At 45.5% G+C, this 13,825-nt stretch overlaps 1 protein-coding gene across 2 annotated transcripts in view; it reads right to left on the bottom strand.

The window, feature by feature from the left end:
• LOC100538523 (tetraspanin-15-like) overlaps nt 1-13,825 on the bottom strand; it is a 37,902-nt gene that overhangs the window by 5,575 nt on the left and 18,502 nt on the right. The window contains exons 4-7 of one of the 2 annotated variants that reach the window (XM_010723158.3): nt 12,730-12,825; nt 7,901-8,014; nt 3,656-3,709; nt 2,987-3,103 (exon numbers count right to left, since the gene is read on the bottom strand). In XM_010723158.3, the coding sequence (XP_010721460.1) occupies nt 2,987-3,103; nt 3,656-3,709; nt 7,901-8,014; nt 12,730-12,825 (381 nt within the window). The remainder of the gene's footprint in view (nt 1-2,986; nt 3,104-3,655; nt 3,710-7,900; nt 8,015-12,729; nt 12,826-13,825) is intronic. The other variant, XM_010723159.3, reaches the window with a different exon arrangement.

Genomic DNA, 13,825 nt, shown 5'->3' with positions numbered 1-13,825 from the left:
AGGGAAAAAAAAAAAAGGGATGAAGAGCTTTTTTTGTCCCCTTATTTCTTCCTTATTACAGAGGCTATTTCTCCATCTTGCTAAGAAGGATTAAACGCCATCGGAAAACATCTTTGGCAAGGATCAGTGAACAGGAAAGTTGAAGATGCTTTTCTTTGGGTTAATACAAGAGCTGCTGTGAGACCATCCAGGCATGCAAAGGGGAAAGAGCATATTGCAGATTCCCTGTATAATCCTGCCAGACGCAGGGAAAGTAGGGAGGTAGAAGCTATAAAAACAAACTCAGGTGTTTCACTGCTTTCTGCTGCAAAATCCGGGGGGCTGCTTCACAGTTAAACACAAAAAGTACAAGGACACCATGTGAATTTGCCACTGACTGCAGCTTGGCTGAGAATGGGAAAGAGAGAGGATTGTTACAAGAGAATGAAACATAGGAAGAGAGAAATAAAGGTATTCTGCAAAGGCAGAAAAACAATTGAATCGATGCATTTATGCTTTGCTCCAAACAAAGCAAGACAAATGAAAACAATCAAATCCTCACTCCCTAAACAGTGTTTCTCCCAACCTCCCCCCCAATCCCCCCACAGTTTCCTGATGGCTCGCTTAGAAAAGATGAAGACATCGATGATTTAAGAGTGAGCATAAAACTACACACTCCTTGTGCCCTGCACTGGCCCGGAGGGCAGCTGGTGACATTCCCAGGCAACATTTTCCCTGCCTCGATCAGTTCAACACCTGATAGGACACATCAGATTTACATTTCCCAAATCCAAAAAGAGACGTTAACATTTGTGAGAAAGCAAAGCCTTGTGCTATCAGGCCTCTCGTGTATATATTTAGGGGGAAAAAAAAACAACAGAGAAAATGAAAATGTGGTGGTTTCCAACATCTGAGTATGATGGAAAGCCAGTGCTAAGAGCAGTAATTGCCCAGGGGTATCCTTCCCAACGGCAATCCATGGCAGTACAAATCTATCTTGGGTACTTCCTTCTGCATAAGAAGGGCTTAAGAATGTCGCTCGTCCCAAATTCAAGCACAAATCTTGGACACTTCGGTGATGGGTATCAGCCAAGCTCAAAACCCCATCCTTGAGGTTAAAGTTTGATCCTAAGGAAGGCCACATTTTTTGGAAAATTGGCCAAAACCCAAAACTGTACTCAGGATGTGGATTTGGGTCCCACCCTTCTCACTGGCTTGCTGCAAGCTTTCCATTTAGGTGGTTTGCAGCTCCTTTTGAGACTAGAGTAAGTGTGTAGTGAAACACAACAAATGCCCAATGGCCAGAGACAAGACGTGTTAATACGTTTACCCAAAGCTCAAGGCACCATCACCTTTCCATGTCAACAGAGCTCTCCTCAGACTGGCAATTCAAGGACAATATTCTCATCCTGGCTTTCCATTGGCAGTTGCTGGGGTTGAAGCTGTTTCTGAGCTGACAGCTCCTGGCAACGCAGACGGCCATTTCTAACTTAATTCCCTCCAAAACTTGACAGCATCAAATCCAATTTATATTTAAAACCTGGAAGTTGCAAGCAGATGGGAAGAACGACGTTCTTTATCTGAAGAGCATTTAAGGGGATGCCAGAAAAATCACAGCGCTCGCTCGAAAGCACTTGATATTCATCAAGGCTCAGCAATCCTTACTGCCATCACTGGTTTGTCTCCCTGTCCTTCCTAATTAAGAGCACCACGTTGGTAGGTTAATGGATAACGCAACAGGCAGCTCCTGTAATGGGCTCTTGACATCCTGCAAGGCAGATGGAAGCGGTCGCCTCTTTCATGGTGCTTTCTCACCCCGTTTCTGTGCCCGTTGTGTTTCCTGTTGGTAGCACAGCAGAGGTTCCATTCTCATCTGCACACTGCAGAGATGGCACTTGATAAATGTGAAGCACTGCAGCTAGGACTGGGCAAACTGCTTCCTCACCTCAATTTTTTCATTCGGATCAAGAATGGGCCCGAATGGATCAGAGGGGTTCAAGAAACATTTAGATGTTGCACTAAGGGACGTGGTTCAGTGGGGAAATACTGGTGATAGGTGGGTGGTTGGACTGGATGATCTTGTAGGTCTTTTCCAACCTTGGTGATTAGGTGATTCTATGATCATCTGAGACATCCAGAACAGTCAGTCCTTTGAAAAATTAACTCAGTGTGGCACGTATTTCCCAAATAGCTTCTACTTTACTGAGCCACTATTCTATACATCACTGCAAGTGGAAGCCCAGGAAAAATACATAATCATTTCACCCTCAGTTAGATAAAACCCCATATCCAGAAAGCACCACCAAGTACCTCCAGTGGCAAACCCAAAGTTATACCCAAGGAGTTAAAGAGAAAGCTTTCATATGTGAGCCTTGAAGGAAATTAATACCACTACTACTACTACTACTAATAAAAGACTTAATCAACACCAAATTACTGCAGTACTGTTAAAGATTATTCTGGAAAGAACTAAGAGATATTCACACCTTTGCAAGCACAGTGCCAACAGTTCTCCATAGGAGAAACCCCCACTGCAACTAAAGATTTCTCTCTATATCCAGCATTTGTGATGGAGAGCTTAATTACCTGTGCTGGAAAGCTGCCTGGATTCTCAGGCATTGGTAATGGCCAATGATTTAAACACAGATTTCATGATGCATGGAAATAGCTGCTGAATTTATGATTATGGTTTATTTTGGTTGATATTTATGCACTGTTTGAAGAGAGATGTAAAAACAAATGCAACATGATTTCTGGGTATCATATACGTCTTGCTTTCAAATGCTATTACTTGAACATTAATTAAATGTGGGAGTGTGCTGTGAGACAGCCAGCACCACAGCAGTAAATTACCAATTTTGCTAAGGTTGCTCTAGAAAGTGCTGTTACCTCAAGACACACATCTCAGATATAAATGCAGCAGGGAAAACTACCTAAAACCAAATTATTTTCCTCCCCCAGCACAGAGAAAGAAGCCAAGATGCTGCTGACCTGATCCACAACCTACCTGGGGAAGCAGCAGGGAGCAAACAATGCTCAAAGTGGACTCAAAGTTATCTTTCAGCCACAGCCCCACGGCGTGGATGCAGCCTCGCACGTGGATGACATCGAGCAGCTCCAGGCGCTGGAGGAAGGTTGAAAAGAAGCACCAAAGTCAGAATTGAGGTTGTGGGTTGGGATGGATTTGCTCCGTTCTGCAAAGGAGCGCCATGGCAAGTGTTTGAGAATCCATTTCTTAGACTGGACTTCTTTTCCCTGGGTTTTCTTGCCAAAAAACAGTCCCTTTGTAGTCACAGTCCACTCTGCATCTCTCTGTTGTCACAAGTCCTTCAGCCACCCCTGGGGGCCTCACAATCAGTTCCACCACCAAAACCAAAACTCAGGGCCAGCATTTGCTAGGACTGACCAAAGAGAGCTCATTTCTCCCCAAAAGGCCCCACCAAAGCCTGCACACACCACCCAAACGTGCTGCGTGCCCACAGCCTCTGAGCCCATGCAGGACCTTGGGATGCTAATCAATACAAATAAAAATAAATTTATATACAGCCGCAGCAACAGCTGTCCCTATTGGGAAGAGCCTTCCACTGTGAGGCAGAGCTTCAGGTCGTTTTAGGGGTGCTTTGGGAAGGGCTTCACAAGGGTTTCTTGTACAGAAGAAGGAAAAAGCAAAGATTACCTCTTTATCGAGTGTCCTGTATCCACACAGGGTGTTAATGACTTCTCCAGGGACCTGTGAACAGAGAGATGGCACGAACTTGGGCCGCAGGAAACCAAAGGCAACAGATAGGAAATAAGAAAATGATTTTCTTGAACTACTTTCCCCTTTAGTTTCTGCCATTTCAGAGGATGCTTCTCATCTCTTGTCCAGTGATTCGAGCTGGGACCACCTCCGTGTTACGTGAGCACTGAACAAAGCAGCTCTGCAAGATGTTCCCTTGATTTTCCCCTTGTTTAATTCTAACCTCCTTTTCTTACATTTTTCTCACATGCGTCTCCCCTTCATAACAACGGGAATTTCACTAGGATTAAACATATTTGGTTTTCCAGAAATCAAAAGGGAATTTCCCCAAAGCCTCCCAGCACTCCAGGGACAAACTTTAGGATTTTAGACTCTGAGTGCTTAGATCACTGTTGGCCAATGAATGCATTTCAAGAGCTGCAGCTTATGAGAGAAATCCCAGCCAAGCACTGCTGTTCTGGAGCTCTATAAAATTAAATCAGTCCAAATTCTTCTGCTTCCATCAGGATGGAAGGGGTACATTTTTAATGGACTACAACATTTTCTAACGTCGGTTACAAAACCAATTCTTACTCATCCCATGAAAAGCCACACTGGGGGGGAAGGAGGGAGGGGAGCTTCAGCACGTCCTGAGCCAGTCAGTTACTTCGTACCTCTCAGGACTGATCTTCTGATGTTGGCTTTTCATCTGTTTTTGGCTTATTTCATTACGAAAACAGCATTTTCCATAATGCTGTGAGATTCTAAAGGGGCCTTGTATCCATAAAATAAGAACAAGCTGAAATGATCACGCTTTCAGAAAGATGGCTTTGGCAACCAGCAAAAGCTCCTGGACAACAAAACAAAAACTTCCCGTGCTTTTGGAGGCACAGAGATGAAAAAGAAATGTGCACATCTAGGGGTAAATTATGCTTTCCTGCAAGACACGGCATAAAAGAAATGTGCACTTTCAGGTCCCAGCCATAAAGCTGCAGCTTGTTCCTTCTGTAATTGGCAGGGAAATTATCCCAGTGATACTCTACAAGACTATCTACGTTACTCACAAAATCCCTTCTCTCATCACTTCAGTGCTCTGCTTACAGATGAAGGAGACTAATTAGTCCTTGTGCCTACTAAAGGTTTGCAGGGAAATCCAGAGATTGGCAGCAAAGCACCTGCTGGCGTTTCTGGGATGAGGTCTCAGCCTGGGTTTGGCCCATGAAATGGAGAATGTGGGTATGGAGAACTTGCAGTTCTCTCACTGCCATTGCCAGTAGTGATACAAAGGAACACGTGCACGATCGAGGATCCATCTATTTCATTTGCATTATAAACAAAGAAATTCACAAAAACCCATTAATCCCCAAACCGTCGTTCTTGGCAGCTTTCAGCTGGCCTTGCTGCTCACATGTGGACATCATAGGATCCTCACTGGTGACACAATTGCCTTCTGTAGGGCTCATCCATTTGAACATCTGGCTGCAGCACAAATTGCCACTTTTCTTCTTTCTTGCATCAAATACTGAAGGGTTTCTCAGTCACCCCCAGCCCTGCCCATCTGTTCCCTCAAGAACTTGCGTTGGGGCCAAATGCAGAAAGGAGAAAACTGATGCTTCAGTTTTGATCAATTTTTTGTCAAGATGCTGCATGGAAGCAAAGGTCAGAGCTGAATGGATATTCCTAACACAAAAAGAGGTGACAGCCCTTATTCTACCTGAATTAATTTTGATGCATCCAGAGGACACAAAACAGCAGCAAAACCAGACATTTTAAACCAACCAAGGGCAAAAGGCTGTGATCCTTGCTTTTTATAATTGGCTGCTTTTCCCCCCAAAACCTGTGCCAGATGTCAGCAGTGACAATTCAAAGAATTGTGCTCGGCAGAGGCACAGCTACCCACACTTTCCCCACAAGATGAAAAAATGCATTGGAAAATCACTGAGAAAAGTACTCAGAGATGAGGGTCCCATCTCAGCCCCTTATGTAGGTGCATATTTGCCCATTCCTTACTCCTGGGTAGACCTTGGAGATGAGACTCTTCAAAATAGCAAGAGAGATTTTGGAGGATGCCTGTTCTCAGTAATACAACTCAGCCTGCCCTGGGAGATGCCCAAGGGAATGGAATACAATGCTTTGGAGGGATCTGTAATAGGAAAAGTCCCCCCTCAGAAAATGGGATGATTTTAGGTCTGCATTCAATGACGGGCTGATGACACATTGCAAATGACCTCCAAATCCATGTTTCAGGTTCTTTCCTCCAGACAAACTCACAAAGTAACCACTCAAACAAATGAGCAGTGCACCGCGTCCAACAAAAGCTCCCAGGCTGGAAGGGACACAGAAGGAACATCTGCAGCCTGGGATATTGCTGTCTTGCGTTGCCTTGGTTTGTAGGACTGAATTGAGAAGCCTGAGAGCAAAAGGACTGATAAAAAGCTGTTTGTTTTGCTGGCATTCACTTCAAACAGACACAGACAAATTCATACAGGGCCAAGGTAAGATCTTCTTTTCAGCCTTTAAAAGCAATATTTTGGTGGAAAGGAATTTGAGCAGGGTTTTTGCATCACTCAGCCCAACCAGCTTTTTCCAACCATCCTCATCCCACGGTGCTTCTCCCACCTTCTCAGCCTGCAGGCATAACTCCCATGACAACTCTGCCATTTCAACATGTGTCTACGTACAGAGCCATGCTGGAGCTTACACAACATGCAGTTATGGGGTGTCTCACTTCCCATAAAACTTCTCCACCTGTCAGAGACACTCTCACAAGCTTTAATTGTTGAAGTTAGCATACAGGATTTGCCATGGGCTTTCCCTTCCTTGGGCTAGGGCATCCTCCAGATCTGGCTCGTTAAAGTGGGAAGCCAAAAAGTTGCCTACTGAATCAACTTTTTACAAGGGTAGACAGTGATAGGACAAGAGGGAATGGCTTTAAGCTCAAGGAGGGAACATTTAGATTGGATATCAGTGAGAAATTCTTCACACAGAGAGTGGTGAGGTGCTGGAACAGCTGCCCAGAGAGGCTGTGGATCCCCGTCCATCCCTGGAGGTGTTCAAGGCCAGGTTGGATGGGGCCCTGGGCAGCCTGGGCTGCTGTGAGATGTGGAGGTTGGTAGCCCTGCATGTGGCAGGGGGTTGGAAACTGATGATCCTTGAGGTCCCTTCCAACCCTGGCCGTTCTATGATTCTATTATTTATTCCACTACATTCGATATCTGTGTTTCCTTCCATCTCCGAAACAGTTTGCCAGGTGAAGGATTTTTGTTTCCCAAGTTGTTAAAAAACCACAGGGAGTGTAAAAATACCGAAAAATGCACTTGACTTTCTCCAACACATCCTCACTAGTAATAAAAGAAAAGACAGGAGATGAATTTCTAATTCCATCTTCAGGAGCTGACAGAGATCTTTAATCAACGCCCTGATTAGAGAAAATAATTATTTTCGCAGCTGATTTGCATGCCAGCCTTCCACTGATAACAAAATATATTTAATTTCCCTCTTTTTTTCCATTAAAAAATAAATAAAAAGGCCAACAACAATGCTAGACTTAAGATACATGCAAGCATACAAGCAAGTTCTGCACAAGTTCAGAGCTGGCTGGTGTTCATCATTCCATCAGTATTGCAGTCCTCCAAAGCAATGTGCTGGGGGCCCAGGGGTCCATCACTGGTGTTAAACAGAGCAAATTATTCTCTGCAATATTGGCAGCATTTTTAGCCACAGCAGCTGAGGATATTTGCACTTTTTCTCGCCCAGCTCCTGGCTTTTTCCTAAACTCTTCTCATGTCTCCTCTCACAGCAAAACTCACAAACCTCTCATACTGCTAAACCCAGTGACAGCAAGCTGAGAACAGCAAGCCACTGCAGAGGAGAGCAAAAGGAAAGGACAACAGCTGATCCTGATCCATGCTGAGATACAGCCAAGTCAGCTCAAGATGCTGCTCTTTGTCAAATCACCCTCCAAACCAGACGTAATGCCTGACAGTAGGTAGAAAGACGGGAACTCAGCATTTCAAACATCCCCTTGGCACAATACAGCCCAGCGCTTTGCTATTCACACTACACTAAAACAGCAGAGCCCACCAAAACACAGCTATCCCTAGACACAATTCAAAATGCAATTTATAAGAAGCCGTGCAGAAACCAGAGAGAAGATGGAATTTTGCTTAAGTAGAGGCACTTTCTGTGCCTTGGCTGCCTTACCTTCCTGATGCAGCACGTGTAGGGCACGCCGCAAGCAAGCGGTCCGCTGCCATTGCAGGAGTGGTACAGATTGACCTCCCAGTCCCGGTATTCATCACCACCACAGCAAGAAAACTGCAAAGGAAGAAAAGGAAGGGATAAGGCAGGCAGATGAACAAAGCGTGATGTTCCCAGCCCACTCTCCCATCTCCCTCCAGCCTTGCACTGCATCTCTGTTGTTGCTGGTGTGAAGAGATCCCCAGTTACTTCTTGCTTTCCAGAATTCTAAGCAGGAAGGGTGAAAAGCAACCAACCAAACAAAAAAATGGATGTTTAGCAGCATTTTAGAGACATGCAGCAGATAGAGGACTGTGCTTACATGTGTTGGAGGCATCACAGCTTTCACAAGCCCAGGAAAGAGGAGGCTCATTCATGCTTTGCTCCAGCTGATTTAATTACAGGTGATTAATCCATCCTATTCCCAGGGCATGCAAGAGAGATGCTCTTCCAGTGCCTTGAATGAATGCTCAACTAGTTGGTGCTATTTGGCAATATGCTGATAAAACTCCAGTGTCTAACAGCCATTTCTCTTCCCGTCAGGTTAAATTAGAGATCAAATGCTGCAGCTACGAACGAAAAAAGCTTCTTTTTCTTCTGTTTGGACAATAATATTAATAATAATAAAAGTTTAATGAATGTCATATTCTGCTCTCCACGGAATAAAAGTGGGCTTAATATATCCCGAGTCATCCCTTCTTTTGGTAAACAAGCTTCAATCTTAACAATTTTCCCCCTCAAAAGAGTGGGGAGGGGAGGGAGGAGGTGTGTGTGTGCTCAGCGAGACAGAAAGGGTTTTCCCCATTTCTTTTAAGCACAACAATCTCCAAGGAAGAGTTTTTGGGACAGGTTGAGCTCTGGGAGCATCTGTTCCCTTTCCTGTAGATTGCTGGCAATACTTGGCCCACAGGGATAGGAAGAGGCACCAGCTCCTCTGGTTGGATTTCAAACTATGTTTTAACCTGCTTTTATCGCTTTTAATGCCATCTATGTCAGTGAGGGAGGCGAGCTTGCAGAACTAACTCAGGAAAAAAGGAGGAAAACCCCCAAACAAATATTGGATATTGCTGCACTTCTTGATGTTTCAGTGCTGCAAAGAAGTTTCTTCCATTTGCTTTTCTTGCAAGAATTGATATAAAATCCTTGCAATGAGCATTACCAACTGCAGGAGAGCTCCCTGGGGTATTTTCTTCCCTGCAAAGAGAGGCTTAGGCTGCACTGCTGTTGTGCCTGGATTTATTTCCTATAGTCTGAGGCAGACCTGGGTCTGTGTTTTACTTTCATGGGGGCTTGCAGAGGTCTGAGAGGGATAACAAGCAGAAAACAACAGCAGAGCCTGCAGACAGAGCCTTGGGGGCTGCTTTGGGAAGAGCCACGCACACTCATCACAGCCAATGCCATCATCCTGTGCAGCAGCCTCAAAGCAAAGTTCTCCAAAGAGATGTGCAGGTGGGAGCTGCCTTTCATCTTCCTGAGAGAGAAAATGAAAGAGGTGTGCAAGCACAGTGCCTTCCTCTCTCTGAGGCTTACTTTGAGTTTGGAGCTGTTCAGCTTTGAGTGCGAATCACCATCACTTTGAAATTCAAATCCTGGCTTTTGAACTCCCCCTGTCCCACCTGTGCTTAGCAAACCACCAAAAAGATTCAGAGGAGGAGCAGCACAGAGCTGCAGTTCATCACTGGCAGCAAAGTGGGGCTTCTGACTCATCGTGGTCTCCAACCCTGCATCCCTGGGCTGCAAAGGGCAGCAGCTCAGCACAAATGAGTAATACCAGTGGATAAGTATTATTTCTTAAGTACTATTCATTCTGATACCTGCCATCTCACAGGCAGAAACAAGTCAGTCTTGGCAGGTAAACCCACCTTGCTTGAGCAATAATCATGGTACATAAAATATTATCATTCATGCTTCTACACACAACTGTTATTCAGGAAAGGACCCCCCTTCCCTGCTGTTTTACTGTACGATACCAGGTCAAGCGTCTGCAGGTATTCAGCACAGGTTGAAAGCATTGCTTGACAGAGGGTGAACACAAAATTTCAATCCTAAGGAGCATGGTGTGGTTTTCCCTGAGCTGTGTGCCAACTAACCTGCAAGCAGACGAGGCTTTGGCACAGCAAATGGCAAGGGTAAGAAAGAAGTGGTAACAGGGTGCTCTGAGCTTGTGTTTTGACTGCAAAATACACCAAGTCTGGGTGCAATCCTTCCATGCTGGCTACACGTTTTCATCATCCCAAGATGCTCAGGTCCTGAAAAGCCCCATAGGGCCCCCCCCCATCCTTTATGAGAACACCATCAGCAGCTCAGCTGTGTTTTATGGAACCCAAGGGCTGTCGAGCTGCCAGAATGCTGCCATTTCTTGTCTCTTGAAAGCAGTTATGCTTCTGCATTGCTTCTCCCTGCTCCTGTCCTTGGCGTGATGGGATGGTGCCTTTCAATCACTGATAGCACTGCTGGTTCCTGTTTTGCAAATGCTGTGCTAACACGAGCTCACAGCAGTGAGATTCTTGCAAAGCTCCTTTTCTTGCTGGAACAGAAAACGTGCAAAGACTTTTCAGCAATGCCAGAAGTGGCCACAACTTCTGAGTACAGAGAGAGACTCTGAGATGAGTATCTCCCAGAGAAAACCTTAATAAAACAGTCAAGTGAAGAGGTCAACAGGAAAACACCATAAACAGGGGCTGACATCATACAATAAGTGCCTGAGCCTTGCTTGGTTGGAGACACAGAAACCTTCCTGCAAAGATCTTGTCCCCACTCCTTGCCAAGGCGCACTGAGGATGGCTCCAACCTGTACTTTCTGGTGGTTCGTGGCAGCGTCCATTTATCTTCCGTTCAGAGAAGACCAAATTACAGCATCCTCCCAGAGAGGCTGGAGCCAAGCTTTAGAAAGATAAAGATCTTCCCTGAGATCTCTTAAGCCTCGAGATCTTCAGAGGGCTCCCGGTCTTACTGATGCATTTGGTTCAGTAATGATGGCTGCAGGAGTCAGAGGTGGGTATTTACAGAGAGGGGAACATGGAGGGCACCATCTGCTATCAATTTCAGCTACATCAAAGGAGCTTCATGGGCTCCTTCAAAGCTAGAGGTAAAATTCACATATCTGTGATGCTCCAATTTATTACAAAGAAACATTAATCAGAATGCAGCTGTGGTGGCGAAGCCTGGCTCCTTTCCCCACAATGAAGCTCTGAGCGTGCAATTTCACTGCGATTTCTTCCTCTTTTCTCTCCTAGATCTCAAGCTTTCGTTTTTCCCCCACTGTTTTCCCTCAAAACATTCACCAAAAGCTTTGAGCCCAGCATTTCCCCTCTTGCAATAAGACTTGCAACGGACATACCAAATACATTCCATCAAAACAGGAGCAAAACTATATTCCCCAAATTCCCATGAACTGTTTCCTTACCAATGCTGGAAAACAAAGAATAAATTAGAGCCAACTAATGACTGGGTAATGACTTCAAGTCAGACCCTTACAGAAGGTTAGTGAGCTGTCTGCTGAATGCACATATTGCATGAGAATGGCTTCATGGAGGAGGGTTAGCATGGCAGAGTTTTGTCCATAACCCACTACTGGCAATACAACTCAACCACCTGCCTCAATCCTGTGTGTAACTTAGGGGCTGTGTCTGAGAGGTCCCGTGTCAGGGACTGATTCCTCCCTGTTTGGATGTTCAGTTCATTTGGAGGGATGCTCCACATCCCTGTGCACTGCAGGGGAGTTGGACTTGATGACCCTTAAAGGTCCCTTCCAACTCTAAGGATTCTATGATTCTATGATCGTTGCTCTGAAGCACACCTACCTCGGGTTTTTTGAGACGGAGGGGAGGAACAGCAGGAAATAGGGACAAGGAAGACATTTTAATTTGATACAGTGCATGATCAGCAGAAATCTCAAAAAAGCTACACAGTGCATGAAATATGAGGCAACAGCAGCCAAGGCACACAATAAGTTTGGTTCAAAAAGAAGTGATAGTTGCAAGGAGAGCAGTTTATCAATCTGAAGGTTGGCCTGAGAACAGGAGACGGATGCTGCCAAGCCATGGCAGCCTCTAAGCATTAGGTGCCATGCTTAATAGATGCACAGCCACACAATTAAAGAAGCTTCACAGAATGGCCAAGCCCCAAAACAGGACTGGGTGCAGATGAGCACTGCTCTTGCAAGTCACAGTGCTGCCCGTGGAAAGCCAGGGACTCTTCTTTCCTCCCAGCTACCAGGAGAAAAGAAATTCTTGGCAGTTTTCCCATCAAGTGCTTGCCTGGCTCAATGACACGTCTCAAAAATAGTTATCTAAGGCAGCCCACCTGGGGGTTGCTGCAGTCTTGGAGAGGCTTTTACACGTCTTCCAGCTGTTCCCCTGCAGCTTGGGATAATGACCAAAGATCTTTCAGGAATTGGGAGCTGATTTTCTATTGGCTCTGGGAAATACAAATATCTTGGTGATATCTCCTTGTCCACGCCACAGCATAGAACTGAAGGATGTTTTCATAGCACACACCAGGAGAAGGTGCTTGCCAAAAACAAGAAGGCAATTGCATGAAGGTTAACACGGGCAGTGGCGAATTCTGCAGCTGGGACAGATACGTGTGCAGACTGGAGGATGAGAGGCCTGGGGAAAGGGATCTGTGTGGGTTCTGGCTGATGGAAAATCAAATCTGAGCCACCAGTGTGCTTCTCCTTCAGTGAGGCACAGAGTGAACCACTCCTTATGCTTCCCATTCACAGCACTGCATGCTTGTAAAACTCCATGAGCCCCCTCCCCCCCTGTGCCACCCTTCCTCCAAAGCCAAACCTTTTCTTGGACAAAATCCAAGATGTTCTTGAAGTCAAGGTCGTCATAATAGTGCCGAATGCCCTCTTGAATGTTAGAGTGCAAAACTGCATTCATCTGGGGACAGGAGAAACATAAACACATCTCACACTTGGAACAGACAACAGCAAAATATCACAAACTATGAAAATCACGCAGAGAAATCTTTTCATAGCAAGCTTTGCTGGCTGTTACTAGAAAAAGAATCTAACTTGTGTGCTGTCCCAATCCTTTTGGGGCATAACTCATCATTTTTGAGCTCTCATAGTTGCACCCACCATCCTTCACCCACCTGAGTTTTTCTGTGTGCCGCATATCCAATTGAATTATTAGGGTGACGACTTCTTGACAGCTCCCTATAGACCTCCAACCTCATCTCTGACGTAGCTTTAACCCCTGGTGGGGGTGCTCTGCATCTGGAAGAGGCAAAACAGCCTCTGATAGCCAACAGCACCTCAGATGGGCTGCACATGGGAGCAGAGTCCTCATCAGAGCCCTCAATCACCAGCAATCCCAACAAACCTTCCAGTGATGCAGCCGTGCCCATGGAGCAGCAATGTGGCTCTGTGAGCTGCCTGTATCTCTAAGGGAGCTTTGATGCTTCAAATTAAATGCTAACCAAATGGAAAATGCATTTCACAGATGCATGGGAAGATTATTTGTGAGCTGGGAGCAGAGCCTCCAAATGTGCTATGCCAAGCCTGGCGTGGGTTTGCCACTTTGCTCCTGAAAAAGGGCCAGGCAGAAATGCTAATGGAGGAAAAGGGAACGTTTTCTGAGTTAGAAGTGAGGGATGAGAGGAGAAAAAGAACATTGTTCTTCATAATTCAGTCTGACATGAAAATTAGGGGTTGGGTGAACTGGGAGCAGGGAGATGAAGATGGGGAAGAGAAGAAAAAAGAAGAAAATGAAGGCATGTCAGAGTGGGAAACAAAGCCTGTCGACAGTGAGGGATCAGGTAGAAGAACAGAAAAAGCTTCTCAGAAACCACTCCTGTGAACACTGATTCAAACATTGCTCCATGGCATTCCAACAGGCAATGCCCGAGTTCTGCTGCTCCCTGTTTCTTTCCTCCCCA

This window comes from Meleagris gallopavo, chromosome 24 (assembly GCF_000146605.3).
Source record: "Meleagris gallopavo isolate NT-WF06-2002-E0010 breed Aviagen turkey brand Nicholas breeding stock chromosome 24, Turkey_5.1, whole genome shotgun sequence".
Classification (NCBI taxonomy): domain Eukaryota; kingdom Metazoa; phylum Chordata; class Aves; order Galliformes; family Phasianidae; genus Meleagris; species Meleagris gallopavo.
Note: the sequence above shows the minus strand (reverse complement) of the source record. Positions and strands in the feature narration are given on the sequence as shown.